The sequence below is a fragment of the Dama dama genome, chromosome 14 (assembly GCF_033118175.1).
Source record: "Dama dama isolate Ldn47 chromosome 14, ASM3311817v1, whole genome shotgun sequence".
Lineage (NCBI taxonomy): Eukaryota > Metazoa > Chordata > Mammalia > Artiodactyla > Cervidae > Dama > Dama dama.
The window spans coordinates 66,672,491-66,699,645 of NC_083694.1; the positions used below are offsets into that span (position 1 = coordinate 66,672,491).

General features: G+C 38.7%; 2 protein-coding genes across 9 annotated transcripts in view; one reads left to right on the top strand and one right to left on the bottom strand.

The window, feature by feature from the left end:
- The first annotated feature begins 4,443 nt into the window (after positions 1 to 4,443).
- ANGEL2 (angel homolog 2) lies at positions 4,444 to 22,684 on the top strand. Of its 7 annotated transcripts, none has more exons than XM_061160969.1 (9): positions 4,444 to 4,648; positions 6,855 to 7,180; positions 12,194 to 12,450; positions 13,247 to 13,316; positions 14,708 to 15,129; positions 16,000 to 16,126; positions 16,522 to 16,579; positions 18,511 to 18,674; positions 20,277 to 22,684. In XM_061160969.1, the coding sequence occupies exons 1-9, from the start codon at positions 4,461 to 4,463 to the stop codon at positions 20,426 to 20,428; spliced, it is 1,764 nt and encodes a 587-aa protein (XP_061016952.1). In that variant the 5' UTR covers positions 4,444 to 4,460; the 3' UTR covers positions 20,429 to 22,684. The 7 variants fall into 7 exon arrangements, with proteins under 7 accessions (XP_061016952.1, XP_061016953.1, XP_061016958.1 ...); XM_061160970.1 differs by having other exon boundaries at positions 4,489 to 4,689; XM_061160971.1 differs by lacking the exon at positions 4,444 to 4,648 and adding an exon at positions 4,775 to 4,861.
- Positions 22,685 to 22,941: 257 nt separating this feature from the next.
- VASH2 (vasohibin 2) overlaps positions 22,942 to 27,155 on the bottom strand; it is a 40,619-nt gene continuing 36,405 nt past the window's right edge. For both annotated transcript variants that reach the window (XM_061160978.1, XM_061160976.1), the window contains one exon: positions 22,942 to 25,984. In XM_061160978.1, coding sequence (XP_061016961.1) covers positions 25,915 to 25,984 — 70 coding nt within the window. In that variant the 3' untranslated portion in view covers positions 22,942 to 25,914. The remainder of the gene's footprint in view (positions 25,985 to 27,155) is intronic.

Below are 27,155 nucleotides of genomic sequence, written 5' to 3' on the forward strand. Positions count from 1 at the left end.
GAAGTGTGAAATGTAAAACCTCACTAAGTTTAGATATCAAAGAGCTATTCTACCCAGTAGAGAGAGAATTTTTTTTTAAAGACATATTTATTTACTTTTGGGTGTGCTGGGTCTTCTTTGCTGCACTTGGCCTTTCTCCAGTTGCAGAGAATGGGGGCTACGCCGTAGCTGTGATGCACTAGCTTCTCATTGCAATGGCTTCTCTTGTTCGGGAGCGCAGGCCCTAGGCACTCGGGCTCCGGCAGCCGTGGCTCACAGGCTTTAGAGCATGGGCCCAGTAGTTGTGGTGCACGGATTTAGTTGCCCCTTAGCATGTGAGAACTTTCTAGATCAGGGATCGAATCTTTGTCCTGTGTCCCTGCATTGGCAGGTGGATTCTCAACCACTGGACCACCAAGGAAGCCCAGAAGCAGAATTCTTGAGCTCAAAATAGACAAAAAGAAAAACAAAACTAAGAAACCACATTTTCTGTCTGTCACTCAACAGATAATGCTGCTGCTGCTGCTAAGTCGCTTCAGTCGTGTCCGACTCTGTGTGACCCCATAGACGGCGGCCCACCAGGTCCCCCGTCCCTGGGATTCTCCAGGCAAGAACACTGGAGTGGGTTGCCACTTCCTTCTCCAATGCATGAAAGTGAAAAGTGAAAGTGAAGTCACTCAGTCGTGTCGGACTCTTTTCGACCCCATGGACTGCAGCCTACCAGGCTCCTCCATCCATGGGATTTTCCAGGCAAGAGTACTGGAGTGGGTTGCCATTGCCTTCTGCACAACAGATAATAGATCTCTATAAATCATTAATCTTTTTACAGAGCCCACCATACACCAAATTCTTGATCCTTGCTGCCACAAGAGGGGAATAATTTACTGATCACATAAAAACTCTAAAAAACTGATGGAGAATATTTCTGTGAGGAAAACAGAGGACCTGAAGGATTCTATTGTGCTTCAGATTCACCTCAGGGACAAGAAAAGAAATACCTGGATTTAGCTATCCATGAGGTGTACTTCTCTGATGGTGAAGTCCATCTGCTCATCAGATGAATTCATTGGGCATCTCAGTGGGAACAGCAGACTCTTGAAAGGATAATTCACACACATTCACACAAAATATAAGATCATATTGTTACCTGCCAGGGTTCTTGGCCTCCCTAATCAACAGAAATTGATAAAAAGTCACACAAGAAATTTAAGCAAGGGTTTACTGGGAATCTTGCTGCAGCAGGAGGGAGCAAGAACAAGCAACAGTTTCCCTTCCTCACTCCTTGAGGAGGGGTTAGTTGGTTCCTTATATGGGGTAAGAGTAGGGATGGGCTTCCCCGGTGGCTCAAATGGTAAAGAATTTGCCTCCAGTGCGGGAGACCTGGGTTCGATCCCTGGATTGGGAAGATACCCTGGAGGAGGGCATGGCAACCCACTCCAGTATTCCTGCTTGGAGAATCTCCAAGGACAGAGGAGCCTGCTGGGCTGCAGTCCACGGGGTTGCAAAGAGTTGGACAGGACTGGGCAACTAAGCACAGAACAGGGATGAGTCCAGGGGTTGGGCCAGGGGAGTGGCTTAGCTGGTCTGTCCACCCCCTTGGTAGTGCTCTATGCAGAGTGTATGCACAGTACCCTGCTTTTGCTCCCAGCACCCTTATTTTGCTGGGGGTTTTGGTCTTTTTGTGTCTTTTGTTCATAATTTGTCCCAAGTAGCCATGCACGCAGTTATTTTTAGTCCCTTAGAGTTTCTTTGTATTTTGTTTGCCCACATACAAGCACTGCAGCAAAAGGTCCCAGCTAGTCTCAATATAAAATGATTTTATTTAACTTATTAATAAGGGAACCAAAGATATGTTACAATTTGTTCAAGAAGAATCCAAAAAGTAAACATTTTACAGAACAGGAATATTGAATTTACAAATTGATGCAAAACTGGTTTATCTACAGAGGAGTGTTTTCCCTCCATTGGATAGAATTTGTTCACATCTTCACAGGCAACAATTATTTGCATTACCATCAGTTCTTTACAAGTTAATATCTACAAAATAGTTTAATCCAAGGTAAACATGACTATCTTTTAGGATCAGATAATCCTCCAAATTCCAGCTCCATTGAAAGGATATTCATTAATCTCTGTTGCTTCTTTTCTTTTCTTGTGAGACCTACTGGGTCACTTGTCAATGCAGGAGACTGGGGTTTGATCCCTGAATTGGAAGGATCCCCTGGAGAAGGAAATGGCAACCTACTCCTATAGTCTTGCCTGGGAAATCCCATGGACTGAGGAACTTGGTGGGCTACGGTCCATGGGGTCCCGAAGAGTAGGATGTGATTGTGAGACTAAACAACACTGGCTGATTTATTTTCCTGTGGAAGAATATCTCCAGAGGAGTCCCCGGGGATGTTGCTTATTTTAAAGTGCTACATTCCTCCTTACAAATCACAAACCAGAGGTTATAGAGTATATTCGAGAGAAAAGGTTCTGTTAATTTGTAAGCCTTTATTTATGGTCCACTATTAACCATTCATTCAAAAAAATTCTATCCACAATCTATTGTGTAATTATCATAGCACCAGGTAGGGTATATTTTGAAAATAATGAGTCATGGTCCTTGCTCACAAGGTACTTACAACCTCATTATGGAGATAACACATACAAGAAACTATCAGTCAATAAATTTAATAAACTGCCAAAATTGAGACTACAGTTAGAAGTAGAACAGTATAAAATGGAAATGTATTTGATCATCTTTATTCATGGATTATGTATTTGTGAATTTTCCTACTGGCTAAAATAGATCTGTACCTCCAAAATCAATATATGCAGTGCTTTTGTCCTCATTCATGGACATGTACGGAGGGGTGAAAAATCTGGTTTCCCACCATGAATGTTCCCAGGTGAGGTCTAAGAAGGCAAAGTGCTGCCTTCTTTTTCAGCTCTCACACCATAAAGAAGTGTCCTCTTCACAGCCTATTTAGTGCCAAGTTCCAAAAATAACTCTTGTGCTTTTTTTTTATTTTGCTGTTTAAAATGGCCTCCAAAGGTAGTGCTGAAACGCTGTTGTTCCTAGAGTCTGTAATGTGCCTTATGGAGAAAACATGTGTGTTTTTATGCTTCACTTTGGTATGAATTACAGTGTATTGGTCATGAATTCAATGTTACTGAATAAAAAATATATACTAAATAAAGTGTCTTTAAACAAATATAAATCAATATATAAAACAAGGTTATATATTGCTTTAGTGACTAACATGTTGTGATCAGTGGTTCCGGGGAATCTAACTCTGTATTTCCCTTAGGAACAAGGGTTCAGTAAGTAGTCCTTAATTCAGTGTTGGCAATAACTTTGAGACAGTCTGGAACCTGAGACCTGAGACCCTTGGCTGCAATGCATCTCCTTGAACAACAAAATACAAAGAAACTATAAAGGACTAAAAACAATTGTGTGCATGCAAAGTTGGGGAAAGGGCGTCCCTAATAGCTCAGCTGATAAAGAATCCGCCTGCAATGCAGGAGACCCCGGTTCCATTCCTGGGTTAGAAAGATCCCCTGGAGAAGGGATAGGCTACCCACTCCAGTATTCATGGGCTTCCCTGGTGGCTCAGCTGGTAAAGAATCCGCCCGTAATGCGGGAGACCTGGGTTCAATCCCTGGGTGGGGAAGATTCCCTTGCGGAGGGCACAGCAACCCACTCCAGAATTCTTGCCTGGAGAATCCCATTGACGGAGGAACCTGGCGGGCTACAGGCCATGGGGTCGCAGAGTCCCACACCACTAAGCGACTAAGCACAGCACAGTTGGGGCTAATTATCAAAAACAAAAAAGAGACCACAAAAAACCCAACTGCCACTCCTGAAGAGCCAGGAGCAAAAGCAGGGCACTGCACTTGCAATCTGCACTGAACAGAGGTGGGCATTTAAAAGTGAGCTCTGCAGACGTGGTCCCTAAAAATTAACTGAAAAAGTCTGTGGTACCACAATTCTGTGGGAACCCAGATTAGTTTTTCCCTACCTTGAGCGGATACAAATACACTTTTTTTTTTCTTCCCTCTTTAACAGTAACTGCAGTGCTTGCTTGCTAAGTCTCTTCAGTCGTGTCCGACTCTGTGAGACCCTATTGACTGCAGCCCGCCAGGCTCCTCTGTCCCTGGGATTCTCCAGGCAAGAATACTGGAGTGGGTTGCCATGTCCTCCTCCAGGGGATCCTCCCCACCCAGGGATCTAACCGACGTCTCTTCAGTCTCCGGCCTTGGCAGGGGTGGGCTGTTTCTTTACCATTAGCGCCACCTGGGAAACCCAACTGCAGTGAACCCTCCCATGATCTTTAATCAAGCTGTTCAGCTCTTAGTTAATTTCCTGTCTCTTTAAGACCCAAGTCGGCTGTTTCGCCCCACTCAGAAATGGCTGCGCCGGCTTCACGCGCTCTGCGCATGCTTCTTGAACACAATTTGGCGCCGAGACAATTCAGTGACTTTTGCAGCGCAAGATGGGGACTTGGCGGCGGGCAAGATCGAACTTCCCGGCATGCTTTGCAGTCGGGCCGCGAGGCCCCGCGTCTAGTGATGGGGATCCCCTGGTGCTTGACGCCGCCAAATCGGCCGTAGAGGTGGACGTTGTGACCGGGAGCCGGGAACTGGAAGGCCGCGGAGTGGAAAGATGGAAGCGTGGCGCTGTGTGAGGAGGGGCTACGGCCGCTGTGTGGTGGGGAGAGGCCGGTCAGTAGGGCTGGGTGGCGGGAGGGAAGAGGGAGGGGCGGGCGGCCCGGGGGCGGGAGCGGGCGACCCGGGGGAGCCGGGGCGGGGCGGGCTGGGGTGTCGGGGTTGGAAGAGGAAGAGGGTCCGGGCCGCGGTGCCGCCGGGACAGACCTCTGGAGACCCTGAGGGATAGGTAATCCCGGCGCGCGGCCCGCGCAGAGCGGGCCCGAGGCGCCGAACGCGTCGGCCGAGGGCCGGGCTCGTGCTTCCCCGGGCCGGGCTGGCCTCGGAGCCCCGGCCCACTTCCCGTAACCCAGCCCGAGCCTCCGGGTCCCCGGCCTCCTCCCCCAGCCCCGCAGAGCCCCGGGCGGGGAGCTGCGGGTCAGTTAGCGAGGCCACCGTCCGCCGTGGGTCCGGGGCGGCCTGACCCCGAGGGAGGCGCGCGCCTTGTGCACACGCCCAGGGGATGCTCTCTTGGTGTGTGGATGCCCGGCAAACTTTTCCCCTCCCCGACCCTGGGATCCCAACCCTTTACGGTGATTACCAAATTCTGGTTCCACATCGATATTACCGGATAATTTACTTGTGAAATTGACTTATCTTTGAATAAAAAGCACTTCAAGAGGTGCTGCCCACATTAGCACCTTTCTAAGTAGTATCCACGAATTGCTGGCTTTGATATACTAATTTTTTTTCTAATACACTTTAAAATAAATGCTTAGATATTATTTAATTGTGTACCATATGAAACTGACTGGTGTGTTATCACACGTGGGAAACACTGCACCCTCTTAGTTTATACGTAAGTTACGGGGGATCAGGTTTTGACTCCTGGAGTTTGGGGACTTTACTGTTCCGTAGGCAGCGTTTCCTGAGTACCAGCTGTGTGCCACGCACTGTCCTAGGCACTTGGGAAGAGACCCAGATTAAAACGAATTAGGGTGCTCTGGCCCCACAGGCGCCCATCAACTTAAGAGAAAATAAGTCTGCATAAGTAACTACAAATACAGTGAATAAGTTTTGTAGTGCAAGTATTATGTTAGAATACGGTAGCTTATTGGGATAGAGGGTGTATGGCTTTTCTCCAAATCTCTATGGCTTTCAGACTTGTCACAAAACAGGATAGACTTACCCATGTCATGCCTTTAAAAGTTTACAATTATGTTGACTTTAGAGAGCAGTTTGAGAAAGGGTAAACTGCTCAATAAATTTATATAATAATAAAAATGTAAATGCTGTTGAAACAAATCTGACATATAAAAGTCAAATAACAGTATATACAATTTAAACAAAATTCCTTTGGTGATGAAAGTGGAGATTATTGACATTGACTTGGAAATATAGCTTTAATGAATTCTGGAGGACAGGAGGCATCTTTCTCAGGGTTGTAGCTATTTGCCAGATAGTGTTTTAGTGCTTAAGTTGCATTGTTTCATAAGAGAGCCTGAGAGCAATATATCTATTCAAAATAATGATAACACTATTTTGGAGACATTTTTCACTAGAGAGCCTATCATATAATTGGTATCAGATAATTGGTGCTGTAGGGTTTGGAGTGTTGGTGAATTTCTAGTAAGTAATTCTTTTTCATTTCCCTCAAGGAGGAGCAAGCTTTAAAGAGAAAAAAGTAGCATGGAAAAATAAATTATGTACTGATTAGCAGGAGAGGTAGGTAGTTTCGTGAAGTAGTGATAGGCTTCTGTTTTCTTAGCTATAAAGATGTTTGGAAAATAAAACCTTGGTATAAAAAAGTTGTTCAGAAACATATTTTTACTCCAAACTCAGGTTAGAGAGATTCACTTTTATTATAGTCAGCTTATGTGTTCTATATTTAAGTATTATGTATGCTGTGGGTTTTATTTGTCCATTAGGTTTCATTAGATGCTAGAAAGCTACTCAATACGGTTTGGTGATTGGTTTATCTCTCAGTTGAATTGTGTGGACTTTTGGAAGTTTATCTGGTACTTGGGGAGGCTGGTGGATTCTCTGTTAAGTATTTAGAATACCATTCATAGTTGTTTAGGGAGCGTTTTGAGGTATTGCCACTAGCAGTGAAATCTTTCAGATTGGGAAGTCAGATTTTAAATATTAGACATTACCTTCCCTTGAGGAAACAGATTTAGATTCTGTGTAGTATACAGCTGAACAAAAAGTGGTACCTCAAGGAGTGTATTTATTTCTTTTAGATACCCCATGTTACCCCACCACCAGAAGAGTCTGGGCAGAGACTGGACTACACCGTGGGAGAATCTGCAAAAGTGTTGCTGGAACAGACATATTTCTAGTTGTATGAGGTGGCCTGGACATTATTCTCGTGCTCCTTACCCATACTTCAGTAGTAGGCATTTCTCACTAAATTGGCGACCACCTTGTTTGTTTGAGTCTAGAGCTCCGTTTCAGTACTGGAACTGGAGACCTGACAGCCTGAGCCAGACTTCTTTGATTCATCTCTCTAGTTACATCATGAACTCTGAGGGAGATGAGCCTTCATCAAAACGAAGAAAACACCAAGGTAAAGGTGACATTTATCTTGGTGCAGAAATAGACATAAGCCATAGAGTAATTGAAACTTTTCATATTTAATTCTTAAGAAAACCTCCTGCAGGTTTTAGAAGTGTTTGATGTTTATTTTTAACCAGTACTTTTCTGTTAGGGAAACAGAAATTATTTTTTTAAATTAAGTCTTTAAAAAAAAAATCTTCAATTAATTGTGTATTTCTGGCAGTAAAAATAAAAGTCACTCTTCATATAAAGTTGGAAAACAATGGAGAACCAGATGGAAACATTAAGAATAATTTTAAAATTCACTGAAACAAAGGTTCTTAGATTTCTTAGAAATTGATACATGTATTCTTGGGATTCCACAGATCTATTAAAAAACATCATGTTTTCATTTTTAATGTTAGCGTTATAAGACAAAAGAATTTCCTTAAATAGAAACAATCATAAGTGAAAAATATTTTCTTACAGAATCACATTTTAGCTTATTAAATTTATATTTCTCATGATGGATCTTTAGACATAATCAAGAGTCTTTGGGAAGTTTATCTTTTAAGCACATCTTATTCAACTTTGAGACAGTTTTTTCTAGCTATCTTGGTTATTTCTATTTTTCTCCTGTTCTTTTTACTCTCAACAATTCACCAGACTCTCTGAGCTGCCAGCCCTGCCCCCCTCCAAAGTATACACGAGTAGTCTAAGTATTGGAATTGTCATTCTTATTGAGCTACAGTTGTCAATGAAGAGCATTCCTCTGAAGATACTTGGAAATAGGCTGTGTGGGTGTTAATTTGCAGGGAGCAGACATAAGTTTGTCAAAGGAAGGCGTTGAGAGCTAGTCTTACCTGGGAGTCAGATCTAGATTAGTTAGAGCTCTTCTAAGTAAACTTCTACACATTTAAGTAGAAATTCTAATTACTCAGAAGAAGTGGAAATCTATTTGTATAGCGCTTAACCACCAATGTATTTGCAAACAGGTATTTGTTTGAATGATTAAAAGGTATATTTGAATCATTAAAATTAGGTTCCTAAGAACAACCCATCATCTAAGGCTGTATGAGGACATGAGATGGCTGCTCGTTCACGTAGTCATTGTTCATCAGGTTGACACGCTTATCTTCTGTTTAGCCTTTTGTAAATCTGGTGGGCTCTCAGGTGGAGAGGTGGCGTAGTGACCCCAGGCATGGGCTTAGGAAGCGCTCCCCCTCTCACTCTGCTCCACCACTAACTGTGTGAGTTTGGACAGGTTACTGAACCTCCCTTCTCCTTGGTTTCCTAGTGTAAAATAATACCTGCTTTGAAAGCCTGTGGAGGATGAAGTGAGACATATTCAAAGTGCCTAACACATTGTTGGCTTCATAGTAGGTACTCAGAAAATCCTGGTGGTGTTGTTTTCCCTTTAATGGATGGGGAATTACATTTACAGACCGATAAACTTTGATTGCAACCTGACTCTCTATATGTCCGTTCTTCCTAGGTTTTGTGAATAAGGAAAATGCTCTTCGTTAAGCCATATTTGTGACTTCTGATATTTCACTAATACTACTTTTCAATCAAGAGAACAGCATTGCTAACTTGCCTGTCACTTTAAAGTGGTATTTGAAGGATTTGTGTGACCCAATTATGACCTTTTAATTAGGCACCCTAGAAACCCAATCAGGCCTAATTGCTTGCTTTTTTTGACTCATCTGTCTTCTCTGCTGTGACCACCTTGTTCCTCCTGACATGGAAGGTATATAAACTTTTGTAGTGTGAATTTATGTTGTGAAGTCTGTGAAAGCCAAAGACTGTTCACTCTCTCAGTAGTTTTCAAATCGTCTTCCATGGAACCCTAGCATTCAAACAAATTTCTGTATGTTTATTCAAAGCAAATGTGGTCAGAATAAAATGTGTTTACCCCATCATCCCAGCCCCAGTCCCAGCCTACCAGGGGTTGATGGTCAGGACATGAAAAATAATGTCAAAGGGTTATACAGACTGTAGAAGTCTGAAAGCTACTGTATTGATTTGATCGTCTTGTGATCTTGGTTATTTAAAAAAATGGAATTGCCAAAAAAGTTGGTTTAAACTCTTAATTGCCAGGACTATACAAATCTTATGCTTTTATATGCCTTTACATGTACATATTTTATGAGAAAGCATGAATGAATTTAATGCAGCACTGCCCCCAGGGTAGTGCTGTAAGTTTGCAATGATAGCTAACATTTTGTTGTATGACTAGAACCCTCTCCATCTCCTGTACATAAGATTTAATGATTTGTGGCTAAAACCGTAGACAGTCCCCAATTTATGAGGGAATTGTGTTCTCAATAATCAGTTCTTAAGAATCAGTTCTGTTTTCCTCATAGAAACTATGTTACAAATCTCAGAGTAGCTGTGCAGAGTCAATATAAGTAGCTTTAGTTCTGGCCTTTAGGGGTTCGGTTCACTTCATTTCAGCCACTCAGTCGTGTCCGACTCTTTGAGACCCCATGAACTGCAGCACACTAGGCTTCCCTGTCCATCACCAACTCCCAGAGTTCACCCAAACTCATGTGCATTGAATTGGTGATGCCATCCAACCATCTCATCCTCTGTCATCCCCTTCTCCTGCCCTCAATCTTTTCCAGCATCAGGGTCTTTTCAAATGAGTCAGCTCTTTGCATCAGGAGGCCAAAGTATTAAGAGTTTAGCTTCAACATAAGTCCTTCCAATGAACACCCAGGACTGATCTCCTTTAGGATGGACTGGTTGGATCTCCTTGCAGTCCAAGGGACTCTCCAAGAGTCTTCTCCAACACCATAGTTCAAAAGCATCAATTCTTCTGTGCTCAGCTTTCTTTATAGTCCAACTCTCACATCCATACATGACTACTGGAAAAACCGTAGCTTTGACTAGATAAACCTTTGTTGACACAGTAATGTCTCTGCTTTATAATATGCTGTCTAGGTTGGTCATAACTTTCTTTCCAAGGAGTAAGCGTCTTTTAATTTCATGGTTGCAATCACCGTCTGCAGTGATTTTGGAGCCCAAAAAAAGAAAGGCCTTTAGGAGTAGGATTCTCCATATTCAGTGAAGGATAAGGGATAGTTTCCTTCTCTTTCCTGGGCATAATACAAGCACTGGGCTAAATTATGTGATAGTTGAATGCTTTTATTAATTTGGTTTTCTTTCCTTCATCATTTTTTACCTTTCTCCTCAGGCTTTTAGTACCTTTATGGTATCATAATTCCAACTCCCCTGTTCCACTCAGACCTTGATATTCATAAAAACTACCTTACTCTTCTGTCCTCTGATCAGAATTCTATTCCTTCAGTGCAGCAGATAGCAGCTTTTAGATTTTGAGCGAAGAAATCTGATTAAAGTCACTTAAAATTTTTACTTCATTGACATTTCTAGAGTGTACTGATACTTTTTTTCCTTTCACCTTTTTTGAGATATAACTGACATTACTAGCATGGTCTAAGTTTAAGGTGAACAGCATAATGATTTACCTTTACATACATCATGGAAGGATTACCACAATAAGTTTTGTGAACCTCCATCATCCCAAAGAGATACAACAGAAAAGGGAAAGAAATATTTTGTATGTAATGTGAGCTTTTAGAATTTACTCTAACAACCATCATATAGAACATACTACAGTGTTAATTAAATTTACCATCTTGTACATCACATCCCTAGTACTTATTTATCTTATAACTGAAAGTTTGTACCTTTTGACTGCCTGCAGCTAGTTCCCCCACCCCACTAGAGTATGTTGATATTCTCTAAATATATCATAATTGCAGAAGATTTGGAAAAATCTTTCACAGTCCTTCCTATCAGAGATAATTACTCTTAAAAATAGTGGTATATTTCCTTGTAGTCTTTTCCTCCCATGTTTAGAATACTCTTCCTCAATTTATTTTTTATTTAATTTTTAATTGGAGAAACTTAGGAATTCTAAATCAGTGAAATGAAAGCCTTGCAGGAAAAGGGAGATATACTAGGGCTGAGATTTTCTCATATCATCTAATTGTGCTTGAAAGTCCATCTTCAAATATTTTTGTTTCCCGAGTTCATCCCGTTTCTTGTTTTTCCCTTCTGAGCTTATAGATTCTCTAAGAAGTTCCACATTTGTCTTCATAGCTTTCATGACAGTAAGAGTATCCTCCTTGTTGGTGGGGAGAGGAAGATCGAAGGAGTATGTGTGTTGTGTATGAGTATTTATATATGTGGTACTGTGTTTATATATCTATAGATACACATATATGTGTGTATATGTATTTTTTTTAAGTAGTCTTGTCTAAATCAGACTGCTTATAGTTTCAGAATCTCTTGCTATTTCATCTTGTTCTCAATACTTTTTCAGTGTACATGGTGTCTTTGCGGAATATAAACTGTCACACATTCCTGATTGTTGCATGCTAGGTTTGTCAATCAGGAGTTATCATTTACTAGCATTGTATAGCTATGTTACATTTAACTTTTGCTTTGGCGTGCATTAAAAATATTTCTTTTGTTTATTTCGTTAGCATTCTTCCAGTAAATACTGCTTCCATTTACTGTCATTATATACCCTTCATTCACGTCTAAACCAGATTTCTCAGATGAACTGTCTCAGGAACATGGTTAAGCATTTGATGATCCCTTCATACTAGTAGGTGATAGAATACAATATGAAATTATCTTGTTGAAAGACCAGCTGTACCATACATATTGTCCTGGCTCTGAAGTTGCCGAGCATGTCTGTGGCAAATCCATGTCATGACCATGGGAAGGTGAGAAATCATGACCCCTGTATAGTCTTAGCTTTGTTAACCCACACTCAGAGCCCTCTTAAACATGCTTTGTGCCTCTCGGGTCAGGCAGTGTGTCATTTTATGGTCTTCATAAACAATTTGACGACCTTTTCTAGTCATGAGGTGCTACAATACCATTTCCTAGGGGAAAACATTCTGTTCATTGCCTGTAAGAGTTTTTAAAAGGCAAAAAATACTTATGTGCAGGAAAATATATGATCTTTTTTTTTATTCTTTGTCTTTTGTCTAATATATTTTAACAGGCACAATACAGCGGCATTGGGAATATATATGTAACCATAATAAAGAAAACACGAAGATCCTAGGAGACGAAAATGTTGACCCCATATGTGAAGACAGTGAGAGCAAGTTTGACTTTTCAGTGATGTCTTATAATATACTGTCACAAGATTTACTGGAAGACAATTCACACCTTTATAAACACTGCCGGCGGCCAGTATTACACTGGAGTTTTAGGTTTCCCAATATTCTGAAAGAAATTAAACACTTTGATGCAGATGTAAGTGTAAAATATCAGAATTCTTCACCTAAGGAAAAGTTGGATTCATTTCTGAACTAAATGGTTTTTTACCCCTTTTGTTTCTGAAGTCAGAAGGGAAGGCCTGTATAGTTATAGGTGAATTCCCTAGCAGTCCAGTGGTTAGGACTCTGTGCTTAACACTGCCCGAGGCTCCAGTTTCGTTCCCAGTCGGGGAACTACGATCCCACAAGCCACAGTATGGCCAAAAAAAATTTTTTTTAATAGATAAGATGATGGAACAGCTTTGAGTAGGGTATTATAATTTTGGAGGAATAACTTGCTAATGGTTGTTGATATAAGTGATTATATAACTTTTCAGAAAAGATCCAAAAATTTTTTTAAGTATCAGTTTTGAGACGGGCTGGTACAATATTAAGTGTTCAGTAAATACTTCCTTTGATTGAAAATTTTAATAATTCATGCAAAAATTAATTTAGATGATGGCATTCAAAAAATTACCTCTTAAGAAACGACTAGAAGGATTTAGTATGAATGAACTTGTAAATTCAGGAAAAATATTCCAGCATATAAATTATAAATATTTCCTTTGGGAAATACCAGTTTTGGATAATAAGAGGGATTCATGTGAGTAAAGGTCATGGTTTTGGGGACTGGTCAAATTTGGAGACATTAATTTGATAGATTTATACAAGAAAAAATTATTTCAGCTTTCATCAGGTTTTTAGAATTTTAGAAACCTATTTTTAAAACAAAAGCACCAAAAAGTTCATATTTGTATTTTTTTGTTTTAATTCAAGCCATTTTTTCTTCCAAGGTACTTTGTTTGCAAGAAGTTCAAGAAGATCATTATGGAACCGAGATCAGGCCAAGTTTGGAATCACTGGGTACAAATGTAACTTTTATTTTAGCCAGATTTACTTAATGGGTTGTTAAAGCATAGCTTGATAACAAAGGTGTGTGGTATATTTGGACTAAAAATTTTAATTTTGAAAAACCGCTTAATACCCATTTCAAGAGGTCAAGAAAAGATTGAAGTATTTCAAATGGGAACTTTTGTGTTGATACGTATTTTAGTTCAAATGGAAGGATGTGCAAGAATCTCTTCATAGCTGCCTTTCCAGGGGTCTCTTTGCCTTCTACCAGACTCCTAAGATTCTGAGTTCCATGAGATCAGGGAGCACTGTATCTAGTTCATCATTTTATGACACCCGTGTCCACAGTGCCTAATTGAATGAGTACCTTTAGAAACAGGTCATCTCTTTGAGAAATGCTGCCTACGTTGCGTTCATTCATCCAGCATGTATTTTTTTGAGTGTCTACTGTACACCATGCACTGTTGAAGGCAGTGGGGATAGAGCAGTGAGCAAAACAGGTAACAGGTCTCCATCCTTGCGGAGCATACGTCCTAGTGGAGAAAGGCCAAGAGTAAACTGGACAGACAAGTAAACAGTACCTCAGGTAATGAGAGTTTTCTGGAGAAAAGCACAGGAAAGCGGAAATGGGTCAGCTTTCAGTTTTACAAAATGATCCGAGAAAGCAACTTTTGGGTAAAGACTTAAAGGAGGTGAAGGAACAAGTGGTGACTGGAGTACTCCAGGTAGTGGAGATGGCTACGAGAAGGTTGGAGTGCCTTGAGGCAAGAGAAGCTGCTGTGTGTGGAGTGGAAAAAGCAGGGAAGAGTTAGAGGCAAATAGGTGAGTGATCTGGGGTCGGGGGAGAGGGCAACGATGACTATAAGGTCACTGTCTTTGCCTTGACTCTGATTTCTGTCAGGATGGAAATGGGAGTGTGATAACATACACGCATGTAACACTGCAGTCTGCCGGTGAAAAAAATCTGTTTGACCCAATCATAGACTTTTTTTATTCCAACACTTTTTAACATCCTACATTACTAATATTTTTAAAAACACACTTCCGTAAACATTGTCCCGGCTTCCCGGCTGCTCAGAGGGTAAAGCGTCTGCCTGCCGTGTGGCATACCCAGATTTGATCCCTGAGTCGGGAAGATCTCCTGGAGACGGAAATGGCAACCCACTCCGGTATTCTTGCCTGGAAAATCCCATGGACAGAGGATCCTGGCAGGCTACAGTCCATGGGGTTGCAAAGAGTCAGACACGGCTGAGTGACTTCACTCACAAACATTGTCCAAAAATTAGAATTTCGTTTTACCATATATATTATTTTTTGCAAGTGTGGCAAAACACAGTACTATTACTTTCATATATATGTGAAAAAACAGTCATCTTTGTTAAAAATGTTTTTCTTTCTTACAGGTTATCACTGTGAATACAAGATGCGGACAGGAAGGAAGCCTGACGGCTGTGCCATTTGCTTCAAACATTCCAAGTTCTCACTCTTGTCAGTGAACCCCGTGGAATTCTACCGTCGCGATGTTCCTCTACTGGACAGAGACAACGTTGGATTAGTGTTGCTCTTGCAGCCCAAGATTCCAAGCGCCGCCTCCCCTGCCATCTGTGTAGCTAACACACATCTGTTGTATAACCCGAGGCGAGGTGACATTAAGCTGACCCAATTGGCAATGCTTCTGGCAGAGATTTCCAGTGTTGCCCATCAGAAAGATGGCAGCCTCTGCCCCATTGTTATGTGTGGGGACTTCAATTCTGTTCCTGGTTCTCCACTCTATAGTTTTATTAAGGAAGGAAAATTGAATTATGAAGGACTTGCCATAGGAAAGGTGAGTGCACTCCTCTTTATTAGGAGGTGGGTGTAAGTCTCTTCATTGTAAAGTGAGGACAGAGCTTTACCTTGTAAAGTAATCCCAGAGCTGTTTGGAAACCTCAGATGAGTCAGTTTACCAAGCTGCAGTGATGATCCATAGCTACTCATAAGTAATTAAATTCACTGGATTGAATTCACTTTTCCATCTATTTGCGACAACATTCTGCTTGGAGGAAGTAGGAGCCAACAACAAATTCAGAATGGGGGTGAAGAAGGGAAATAAAAGGATGGACAGCATGAGTCCTTCATAAATAGGGAACTACTCACAGGTGCAGAAGAGCGTTCTGAATGCCAGATGTGGGCAAAAGAGTTAGAAAAAGAGTAATTTAATATTTGCTTATTATATAAATTTTCCTTTACATAAGGATAAATATTTCAGTTTAGCTGAGTATAATTTATCCCATGTTTTTATTTTTATTGTTCTTCTGCTTAGTTCAGATCCTTTCCTCTTCAGTACATTTAACCAGAGTAAGCCCTTACCACCGAGTTTTGGATGACAGTTTAAAATTTTATGAGTTGATCTTTCTTAGTGTTTTATATAACAGGAACTATAATGCAGGTAGTAAAAAAAAGAAGTATTAGTCCAAAGCTATAGATGATTTAGATTTCCAAATTTAAGAAAAACATGCATAGGAAAAATTACCATTTTTATGTAAGTAATAATGTTTTCTGAACTGTATTTGAGCAAAGTTTTACAAGCACAAATGATATAATGAATAAAGGATAATATTTACCATTCTTGGATTTCCTTTCATTTAAGAAATAAACTTTTCAGTACATAATTTAAAATCTATCCACCTAAGATACCTGTTGAAATTTTGTTTAGGTATCTGGCCAGGAACAGTCTTCACGGGGACAAAGAATTTTATCTATTCCAATTTGGCCCCCAAACCTAGGTATCTCACAGAACTGTGTGTATGAGGTACAGCAGTTACCAAAAGTAGAAAAGCCAGGTAAGTGTTTGCAATCCATTTCGGCAGTCTTCTTGATAATAGTGTTCCCTTTGAAGGCATGCAACTAAAATTTTAAAGAGAGAACATCTCAGAGATGAATATTCATATATAAAAGCATAGAGTTGTTCCTTTTTTTTTTTTTTTAAGAACTCTGATTACCTTTTGAAAATCAACTTCCAAAATTACTTTTGCATGTTGCTTTGGACATGTTTGTGTTTTATTTTTGCTAATTCTGGAGAACGTCATAATACAGATTCTGGGATGAACCATTTAACTAGGCATCTATCTAAACAAGATATGCCTTAACTATTGTTCCTAGAGTAAAAGTACTCTAAGGCAAAGTAGAACAAAACAATGCACTGATAGTATTACTAAGCTTCTCTTTGTTCTTCCAGACGGTGATCTGACACAGACAGAGCCGGACAAGACAGAGGTCCTGGTAACAGCGGAAAAGTGAGTTCTGGAAAGCAGCAGTAGACATGTGCTGACTCTAGTTGAGTAAAGAAATCATTTCCCAAAAATCACTTGGTTAAAAAATAAAGCTGATGATACTTTGTGCTGGTGAAGAACGCTGGCTCTTAGTCAAAGAGACCTGAGTTCTAACCCTGACTTTGCTGCTCTTTAGCTGTGTGATTTTAAGCAAGAAATTGAACATTTTTAAAAGATTGTTTCTTTATAAATTGGTTTGTTATGGGAACTAGATGAGACAAAGCATGTAAAACTCAGTGTTTAACATACAGTAAGCACTTAAGCATTGTTGTTTATAGAAACAATTTGTCCGTGGACCTGAACCCACTGACACTGCTATTATTTAAAACAAAGGTGAAGAACACAGAAAAATATCTCTGAGATTTCAAGAGGATCCTTAGCCTCCTTTAACTGCTTACTGGATCTCAAAAATAAATCTGTAGGAGAATTGATCCAAAAAAAGAATATGGCTGTAGAAAGATAATTACCTAAACTTATCTCTTAAACTACAGGGAAAGGTCATCATAGGTAGCCAGGTAAAGATGCCTGGGTTTGTTTTTATTAAAGAATCATGGATGCTTAGGGCTGTGGTTGAAAAACATATATATTTAATACAACAGGATGGAAACTTTGATTTGTGTCTTAGGAGATTCTCAAAATGTCTTGTTTATTTCATAGTATGATTCTTCTATAGCTTTGACTTTTGTTTTAACACTTAAATTTCAGAATCACCTCTCATTCTTTTTATCTGCCTTCTTAGTCTTATTATATTTTGTATATCTCGTTTGGGGAAAATATCTCTTATATAAGAACTAGTAAGAAGCAATTTTTTTTAATTAAAAAAAACTATTTAAAAATTTTAAACCTTTCACAGTAGAAACTTCCGAGTGAGATCATGAAAAAGGCTACTCTTGCTAGCAGATACTTAGTTTTGAGTAATTCTGAAATCTTTTTATAACACAATAGAGTATAAGAAAAAGTACTTATATCTTTAAAATACAGTGAGTGTCTTTATATGCATACTTGTATCTGTAAACTAAAATGTTAGTAGTAAGAACAGTTTGCAGTAGACCTAATTTACATTTAGTAATATTGTAACTATAAGTCCTTAGATATAAAAAGTTTCTAAAACTTGGCAGTAGAATGATTTGAAGCAATTACCTGTGCTTATTGACCTATGAGCTCTTTAAACGCAGGGCAACACCTTTATCTGTGTATCCTTAGCACTTGAGAGTGCTTACACTTACAAGATGTAAGTGTACTTACAAGATGTTTGATAAATGTGTGTTGGATGAACAAAATAATGTCTTTTAAATTTTGTTTTGTTTCATGAAATAAAATATCCTTAAAATTCGTGATGTATTAATGGGAGATGATTTTTAAACCTTTTGCCTGTAATGTCATGTGTATTTAAAAAATGGGGTAATTGTAAGCCATTATATAGAAGCTGTTTTAAAATGCAGTACAAAATTATCTCACATACCATAGCAAGGATAACCATGGAGAAATATGGCCTCTCTGACATCAAAAGTCTGTCAGTTCTAAATAATATTCCTAAAGGCCACTTTAATTTTCTATTTTAGAAGCAGCAAACTTACAAATTATTTTGGAATATGTGTTCATTAGTAAGTGGAGGCTCTCAAATGTGTTATAATTAATTTTAATAATCACATTGGTATGTTAATTATTGAGCTCCTCCACCCCACCCCACTTAGTATAGCCCTATTAATGGATTTTGGATATCACTGCATGAATAAAGAAATGTGAAATTGTGCTATGGTTTGTTTAAATAAATATTGTCCTAATGTCTGGTTTTGTCTGGAAATTTAAGTGAAAAAGTGCTTTAAGTAGGAGGAATTATAAAAATCATGAAAAACTTGATGGATGCTAAATACTTTTTTTTTCCTTCAATTTAGGTTATCTTCAAATTTACAGCACCATTTCAGCTTGTCATCTGTTTATTCACATTATTTTCCTGACACTGGAATCCCAGAAGTGACCACCTGTCATTCCCGAAGTGCCATAACTGTGGATTATATTTTCTATTCTGCTGAAAAGGAAGGTGTTGCAGAGCAGCCAGGTAAAGAATGCTTGTAATCTTAAATTCTGCTTGAGAACACAGTAACTAAAAACTTCAGGGCTGAAGCTGAGAAAGCCAAACATCTGGATAAAGTTCTCGATTTAGAAATTAAAAATATTTTAAAATTGGTAATGTATTTGACAGATTGGTAATGTATCTGAGTAAATCAGTTTATCACCTGCAAAAGATGGAGGCAGTGAAATACCTCAAAGCAAATTATTCCTCGTGAATTACATCCTCAGCTCTAGCCTCCAATCCCAGTCACCTTCTGAGTTGCTTTTTAGATCTTTTATATTGCCTTTTTGTTTTTACTCACCACAAGTTTATTGTTTTTCTTGCGACAGCAGTATCATACAGTTTTGTACTTAAATTTTACTAAGGTATGCTGCCTTCATTGTAGGGCCTTGCTTGTACTACCAAAGCTGACAGTTTTGTCATGTTGACCCTGGAATATTGGTTCTTTCTGGAAAGAGAAGTCTGAAAAGTGTGTTTTCAAAAAGCAGAGGTGATAAAACACTTTTCCTTGTATGATTCATTGAAAACAAGGTATTAATATTGGTCAAAGGATTTAACGTGGAGAAGAAAGTGAGGTTTAAAGTAGTGAAAGTGATGAGTTGCTTAGTTGTGTCTGACTTTTTAACAACCCCATGGACTAGTCCATCAGGCTCTTCTGTCCATGGGATTCTCCAGGCAAGAATACTAGAGTGGGTTGTTGTTCCCTTTTCCAGGGGATCTTCCTAACCCAGGGATTGAACCTGGGTCTCCTTCATTGCAGGCAAATTCTTTACAGATTCTTTACACCAGGGAACTGGGAGTCAGAAAAGTATTCAGAAAACTGAAAATCCTAAATGTGGGCAGCTATTTTGTCTTTTCTGATTTTCCTCTTTTTTCTCTTCCTTTTCCTTTTTTTCAGTGCTACTTTTCTTTCCCAATTTTCCCTTCTGCTTTTTTCTTTCTCTCCAAAAGTTACCTTACTAGTAACACTCAGGAGATGGCCAACTCCTCTCCCCTAGATCAACTCTACAAAATAACCTTGCTGCTTTGAATTTGTATGTTAGTTCTGGTAGTTGTCATACTATATATATCCACTAGATGGCGGGAGTGTGCCATGGACCAGCATCTCCAATGTTAACATTAAGAGCCTGTCTTCTTTTATTCCACTTCTGTGGGTACTGACTCTCTGGGACCAAATTATACTAATTTATTCTGCAGTCACTTAATAAATGTTCGACTTAGATGTGGCTTAGTCTTTCAGTTTTATACAATTACAGAAAAGTTGATGGGTGAATTTCTTAGGTAGTTGTCAATCTCAAATTACTCTTAACATTCTTACGTGTTACATTGATATTTTCTTCTAAAGATGATTTGTAGAATTTGAAATTGAAAAAAAAAATCTGAAATAGGAAAACAAACATCTGAGACTGCTGTTTGTTTGAGAGTTATAATTAGGTTATAACAATAAAAAACTAACCATATTTTAAACTTTCATATTAGACTTCCATGGCAGTGTCAAGTTACATATCATTTTTTTCTTTTAAAGACTTCTGTGGTCAACTTACAACCTGTTGTTTCACTAAATGTGTATGTGCTTTTTTAATGTAGGAGCTGAAGTTACTTTGGTTGGTGGCTTGAAACTTCTAGCCAGACTGTCACTTCTTACAGAAGAAGACTTATGGACTGTTAATGGACTTCCAAATGAAAATAACTCTTCGGATCATCTGCCTTTATTGGCTAAATTCAGACTTGAGCTCTGACTTTTGATTACATATATACTTTGCGTTCCCATTTGGTTTTTTTTTCCCCCAAAGAGTTCTTAAGAGTTTGCATGTTTATTTATTTTTACGCTATGAAATTTCTGAAGAGGTTTATGTTAAATGTTTGAAACAGGTAACAGAAGAAACAAGTTTACACTTTTTTTTTTTAATAATGAAAAAATATTTTCCTGACAAGTGAGATCTAAATGCTGTTGATTGCAAAAAAAAAAGTTGTAAATATTTATTCTAAATCCCAGTAAAATTGACAGTGATTTTTAAATACGGCTCAACTTCTTTAGTCTTTTAGGAAAGAATTTCGTGTTTTTAGCAAGCTTTAAGGTGGATCCAAAATATCTTTTGAGTTCTTGCAAACCACAACTCATTCCCTTGCAGAAGGCCTGATTTCATCAATAGGATCATGTCTGTTGAGTCCTAACTCATTCATCTCAGAAATTATTGGGTTGTTCACAAGTATCTAACCATTTTAGTTTGTCTTTGATGGGGCTTGATAGTACTTTTTAGAACTGTACAAATTGCTTAATCCATTTTATTACCATCCTGAGCCATGTAATGTGCCTACATTTTATTGGGAAAATGTAGGTCACCGTAACTAGTGGGATGAGGTGTTTTGGACAAGCCCACCCTCCATCCTATAGTGGACTGTATAGGATGCCTAAGAGAGTCATTCTGGGGTCATGCCTTGGGTTTCCCTAGTAATTTTTTTTTTTTTAATTTAGTTTCAAGAAAAGATTCTGGATTGAAGGAAAGATTTTACTTTACCGAACCAATCCTGTAGAAATTTATTAGGAAACTTGTATTTGGAACAAAGTGGCAGCTATAAGATTCTTTTTATTTGCCTCAGAAATAAGAGCAAGCCAGCAGAACTCTAGAGGGGAGATATTAACTTGGAGACCTAAGACTCTTTAATAGTTGATATTAACTGTTTTGTTGTGGTTCAACTGTTGTCGTTTCTATAATGTTTTGGGTTTCTGTCTTTTTTTATCATGATTCAGCAGTGTGAGATGGTGCTGGTCTTTTTTATAAAGTTGGTTAAGAGTGGGTCTGAAAAATCCTGCAGTTGGCTCTTAATGAGTGTTTGAATCATTTTAAAACCTAAGTGAAAATTTACTCTTTTCTAGAATTGGGATCAAAGAACTATGTACATTTTTACTAAGTAATTTTATATTGAATTATTCTGAATTATAAAAGTTTTTTACAGTGGGTTTTCTGAATAGAATGCTTCATTTTAAATTAGCAGCAGTAGTTACTTTATAGGCTCGGACTTTTTCTACTGAAGTATTTACAACAATTATTAAAAAATAAATAAACCAGATAAATACCCCCCAAAAGTATGTGGGTTGTAAGGATTTGCCTAGTAAAAGTTAGTGTTATAGAAATACTTCTGTTTATTGTGTCACTTTTTTTTTTAACTTAACAGTATTAACCGTATAGTTCTAGGATTTTCCACATTTTGTAGTAACAGTTTTCAAAGTATTACACGTTCTGATTAGCAGATATTGTCATCAGCAAATGGTAACAGCAGATAGTATTTTTATCCCTTTTAGTATTAGGGAAAGAAAAATGAAGATTCATGGATAAGTATGTTGTGTTGTATGAATTTGTTAACAACTAACTTTATATATAGGTATTCTTGATAAACGAACATCCCTGAAAACCTCTGAAAACTTATTTTTTTGTATCCTGATTAATATATTGTGATTTTAGGCCCTTTTCACGTACTTCACTTTGAGTTAATCCCATAAAATTGCTTTCAACTTTAGCTTATAGAATGAAGTAGTAGTATGTGTACTGTAGGCCAAGGAATCCTTTGTAACTTTCTCACAGGCTTTTAAAGCTCCACTAAAATTAACTGTCCATGTGTCTTTACTTTGTTTGATCAGAAGAGTTAATAACTGTTGGAGCCTTGTATTTACCTGCCATAAGCAATTAAATTTGGTTAATTGCTGAAACCAAATCTCCCCATCTCACCTGCTGTGCTATCCAGGTTTTAAATGGAAAGGGATATATTGCAGAATTGCAGTAATGAAATTTTGGTTTTACTATAGCTTTTGATATCAGTAGGTGTGTTTGAAATTGTCTTTTCTGGAATTTAGCAACTTGTCTGCTCTTAACCCTTTGCTTTCCTAAAAACACTAAGTTAGAGATCCAGAGTTCAAAGGGTTGGAAAAACATTCACTTTGTCAAGTCATTTGCACTTTGTCCATGTAAGTTACCTAATAAATTATTGTACTAGTACATTTGTGCCTGAAGGTTTTGTGGTAGATGAAATAAGCTGTGTAATTCACTTGTTGCCTTGGGTGATGCCAAAATATAAGGAAGCCAATAAGTGAATTAAGATACACCAAAATAGAGTGATAAATTTAATACAGAATCTGAAAATTGTGGAAGAAGACAAGGGTGAGAGTGATAAATTAATTTACTAGAACAAGTATGTAATAAGAGGAATAAAAAAAAAAATCACACCATTTATATTTTTAGAAGGAAAACAATCCTTGAGTTTCCAGGATGATTTTATTGAAAGTCCCATGCTGTGTATAAACATACAAGTGATGAGAAAAACATTAAATTGAAACATGCACTTATCTGGCATTCTCTAAAATACCATTATACAAGTTTTCATTTACTTAGAAAAATACCCACTAAAACAATCACAGTTTTTCTTAAGAGATCTAAAAAAAATGTATTGGCCAGAACAAAGTCCAAGAGAATAAACAAGATTCTGAATTGTATGTCAAAAAAACTGTACAAGGTTGTACATAAAACTAGAGCTTACAAAAGCCTCGGGTATAGTAAGAATACGTAATTAAGATCTCCAAAGTTCTATTTACCAATATCTATTAATAAAATCCTTATGAAATAATTGACTTAGAAAAAGTGAAATGCTCATGATTTCAGAGTGTATAGAAAATACTAAATATCACTTTCTGAAATAAAAGTACTCAAAACAGCACAACATGTAGTCTAGAATCAAGAGTCCTGTCATTCATTTAAACTTTGCAAGTATTATCAAAATGGCTTAAGCATAAAATTTCTCTTGCATTAACTTTTTTTAAAAACTAGATTTCAAATCATTTCATGGATTTTATCTTTTGAATTATAACCAGATTTAAAATCAATTCTGTGGGGTAACAGATAAATCATGTCATTTTTTTTCCCTTACCGCATTATCAATTCACTAGAATGTAAGTTTGGTACTTTTCTTGTGTCCTTTAGAAATTAACGTATTCCATAAGCAATAAAAATAGAGTAACAACTAAGAACATTTTAACTTATTTTCATGTTTCTGTGACTAACTCTTGCTTTGGGGAAATAAGTCTTAAAATCAAGAAGTGGGTGTGGAAGAAATCAGGTTACTGATTGTATCTTGAAGCCAGTTGGCAGTTTTAAGGCTTAGATATCAGCATATTAGAAACAGGTTGTATTCCTAATTCCTTCCCCCTTCTGTGGGGGACAAGGATATGCAAATGTTGACATTCCATATTTTAGACTGGACTGTACTTAATACTTGGGAAATCCTATTCCAAGCCCTTAGTATGGCTGCAGTATTATATGTAGTCTATTTATTGGATATAATAAACTTTCAGATTGGTAAACATGATTATAGTTCATCCAGAGAGAGCCAAGTCCGTATTTCAGAATGAATGAAATGATTCACGGACTACTCCAAACATCTAAATACATGTGGCCAGGAGGCTGCAAATGGGTTTGTCTTGAGAAGATTAAAATAACTCATTTTCAATTCTACTGATAGTACTATCCTTAAAAGTGCTTAAGTCCTGAATGTGTTTAACTGGTTTAATCTAACTGAGATGTAGATTGGATTTACTTGGCCCTTTTTCATGTAAAGGACATTTGACTTCTTTTTTCAGGGAAAGTACTTTCCATTAATAACACTGATTCTTAGGATATAGTGAGCTCAGTTGCACATGGCTAAAGGATAGAGTCTTTTTCCTTCCCGTATTGCCCTCAGGGGTAAAGAATCTGAATGAGCAGATTTTTTTACTCCCCTCCCAAAATCAGGTAAAGAAAGCCAGAGGGGGAGGCCCCAAACTGAAATAACATTTTTGTTGACTAGCAGACTTCACTTAAATATGCTTTTTGGTGTCCTGAGTTGGCATGGTTGCTAAGATCAAACAAGTGAAGTAGAAGCTGTACTCTTGATAATACACAGACTTGGTGTGTGAGTTACTCTGTGATCTGCAGCAGAAGTTACACTGTAACTGCCATATGCAGGCCAGATACTCATACCATGCTCCTTGGAGAACATCAGGAGAACATCAGGCTATAAGGTGTAACACTGTACCCGAAGTCTTTTCCATTTGAAAAACAAAGATTCTGCTTCTCCAATTCACTGCATTTTCCAATACCAGTTCCTAAATATCATGAAGTGGTACCTAAAAATGGTACTGGGAAATAATCACATCATGCCATATTTGGTCTTAATATAAGACGTCAGAACACATACCCAACAACAGTGAGTCCTGCAGAACCAACGCCTGACTCAGAGCTTAAAACTCAGGTGAAATGTGAACAGAAAGGTTACCTAGTTCTCAAGACCTACTGATTCTCTCTCGGTCTCTGTCTGAGTGTGGTATTGTCAGAGGTAATCGCAATACTGCTAAATGTGTGTAACAGTACATGACCTCGTGTGCTTTTCACTGGAGTCTGCAAAGTTTAAATGTTAGTGACAGAACACAGACTAGCTTCTGAACTTGCTTTTCTGTTTTGTTTTGAAAGAACGAAAGCTGCTGTCAGTGAATGCTGTAAGAAAGATTAAGAAAGTAGTAACTCCAAGATCCCGAAAATGATCTCCCGTATTGCCAGAAGAATTTCAGTGCTCTTTAAGGAAACACTTGCATATAATACCTAAAATCTCATTACGTGTGCACCAGGAAAAAAATTCCAAACCTCGTGGAGATCCCCATGGGAAATACTGGGGAAACAATACAAATAGAATTAAAAAAAAAACAACAACCTACCATTATGTTTGCATATCTGATGTCAAGATGCTGAGGTAATATTGACTGCTTAAAAAAAAACCCACCAATCTTTGCCTCTGTTATTGCTGAAAAAGACATCAATACTGATTGAGTTACCTTACTGTATCAAAAGTGGGAGGGGGGAGGGCTTCATGAACATTGACTACTAGTGAGGCATAATGTTCAAAGCAAGTAAAAGAAAGTAGGTAAATGGGAAAATATAAAAAACTACAGTTATGGTCTTACCCTTTCTATCTGGAGTGAGGGGGACAGTCCAACCCCAGTGGGGTCTACCACAGCCTTTTCTTGGTTGTCCCTTCATGAATTTTTTTGTTGTTGTTACCAGCCACTCAGAGTCTACTTCCAAGTGAATCCGTAAGAATAAAATTCACCAGTTCTCAATAAATAGCTGCAGTTCCTCCTGAAGATGCTGGGTAAAGGCAGAGAAAAGCACCATAGAAGCCCTGCTGCTGCAGTAGGGCCGGCCTAAATCCGGATCTGATAGCCCACTTCGTTCAGAGTGCTGACGTCAGCCACCTTTTCAGGCAGTGCAGGCCTGCGGGGGAGAGAAAGATGGTGGGGGGAGAGGGGAGGGGATACAGAAAGATCATTTAGCGTTGTTGTCAGGGCCCTCGACCCTTTGGGTATTTCCACAGCACACCCCACCTCGCCCCCGCCCCCACCCCCGCCACCAGCCTTGGCTCCCAACTCTACTACTTGTTCTGAAGTCCGCCTTTATAGGCTTTAAGGAGCCTTTTAACAGGTTTTCAATGTAGAGTTCAAAACGAAAGGTACAGGTTGCTGAATGAGTTTGTTTAACTTCAAGCCTGAATTTGGTCACACTGTAAACTCTGACACGTATCTGTAACCCTTGCAAGGGTCTAAAGTTCGACTACAACAGAACTAAGCACCTGAACCAAATGCTCCTAGAAACCTTGGCGTCCTCAGTGCCCTGGGGAAGCCCAGCGCCTCCCAGATGTCTGGGGTGACTCAGGTTCTCCTAGACATTGTCCGTCTCTATTTCAGGCTTGAAGGTATAAACTTAGGATGAATCTTTCAGAATTCATCTGAAAAAGCATGTCCATGTGGAAAATCATTCTAAGGCAAATCGCCTCTCTTCCCCAAATGTAATACATTTTCTCATGTACTTTGCAATATGACACTACACTCAAGCATTCACGGGAGTCATACAAGAAAGTACTTCAAGCTGGGGAAAGAAGTCCTTCAGCAGCTCATCATCTGTTGTCAGGGAATGTTTGATGGGAGGATTCCTACGTGCTGTCTCTCATGAGTCCTTTGTCCCTCTTCAAGCGGAACAGCACGCTGCTCCCAGGGACTGAGGTCATTGTGTGAGGCAAGCATGAGTCTCCTTTAGTAAACATTCTCCTTAGGACAAAACAGCTTAATCTCCTTCCCCTTACTTGAGATATACATTGTCTCCTGACCTTGTGACTAACGTTACCCCTTGTTCCCTTGGTAACGGTTGCTGTACATTTGGTTTTCTGATCTCTATCATTCCCGAAAGAAGTTTCTTGTACTGCAGCCTATATATACTCATAGAAAAATCATTAAAGCACCTTTGCTCCACCAGAGCTTAGGTCCCCGGGTCTTTTTTGTCTCTCTCTCTCTCTCTTTCTCTCTCTTTCTTTCTTTCTTTCACTTTCTTATCGTCGACTCCGTACCACAAGGTTCCGGTCCATTAAAGGACCCCAACAATCTGTCTTTTA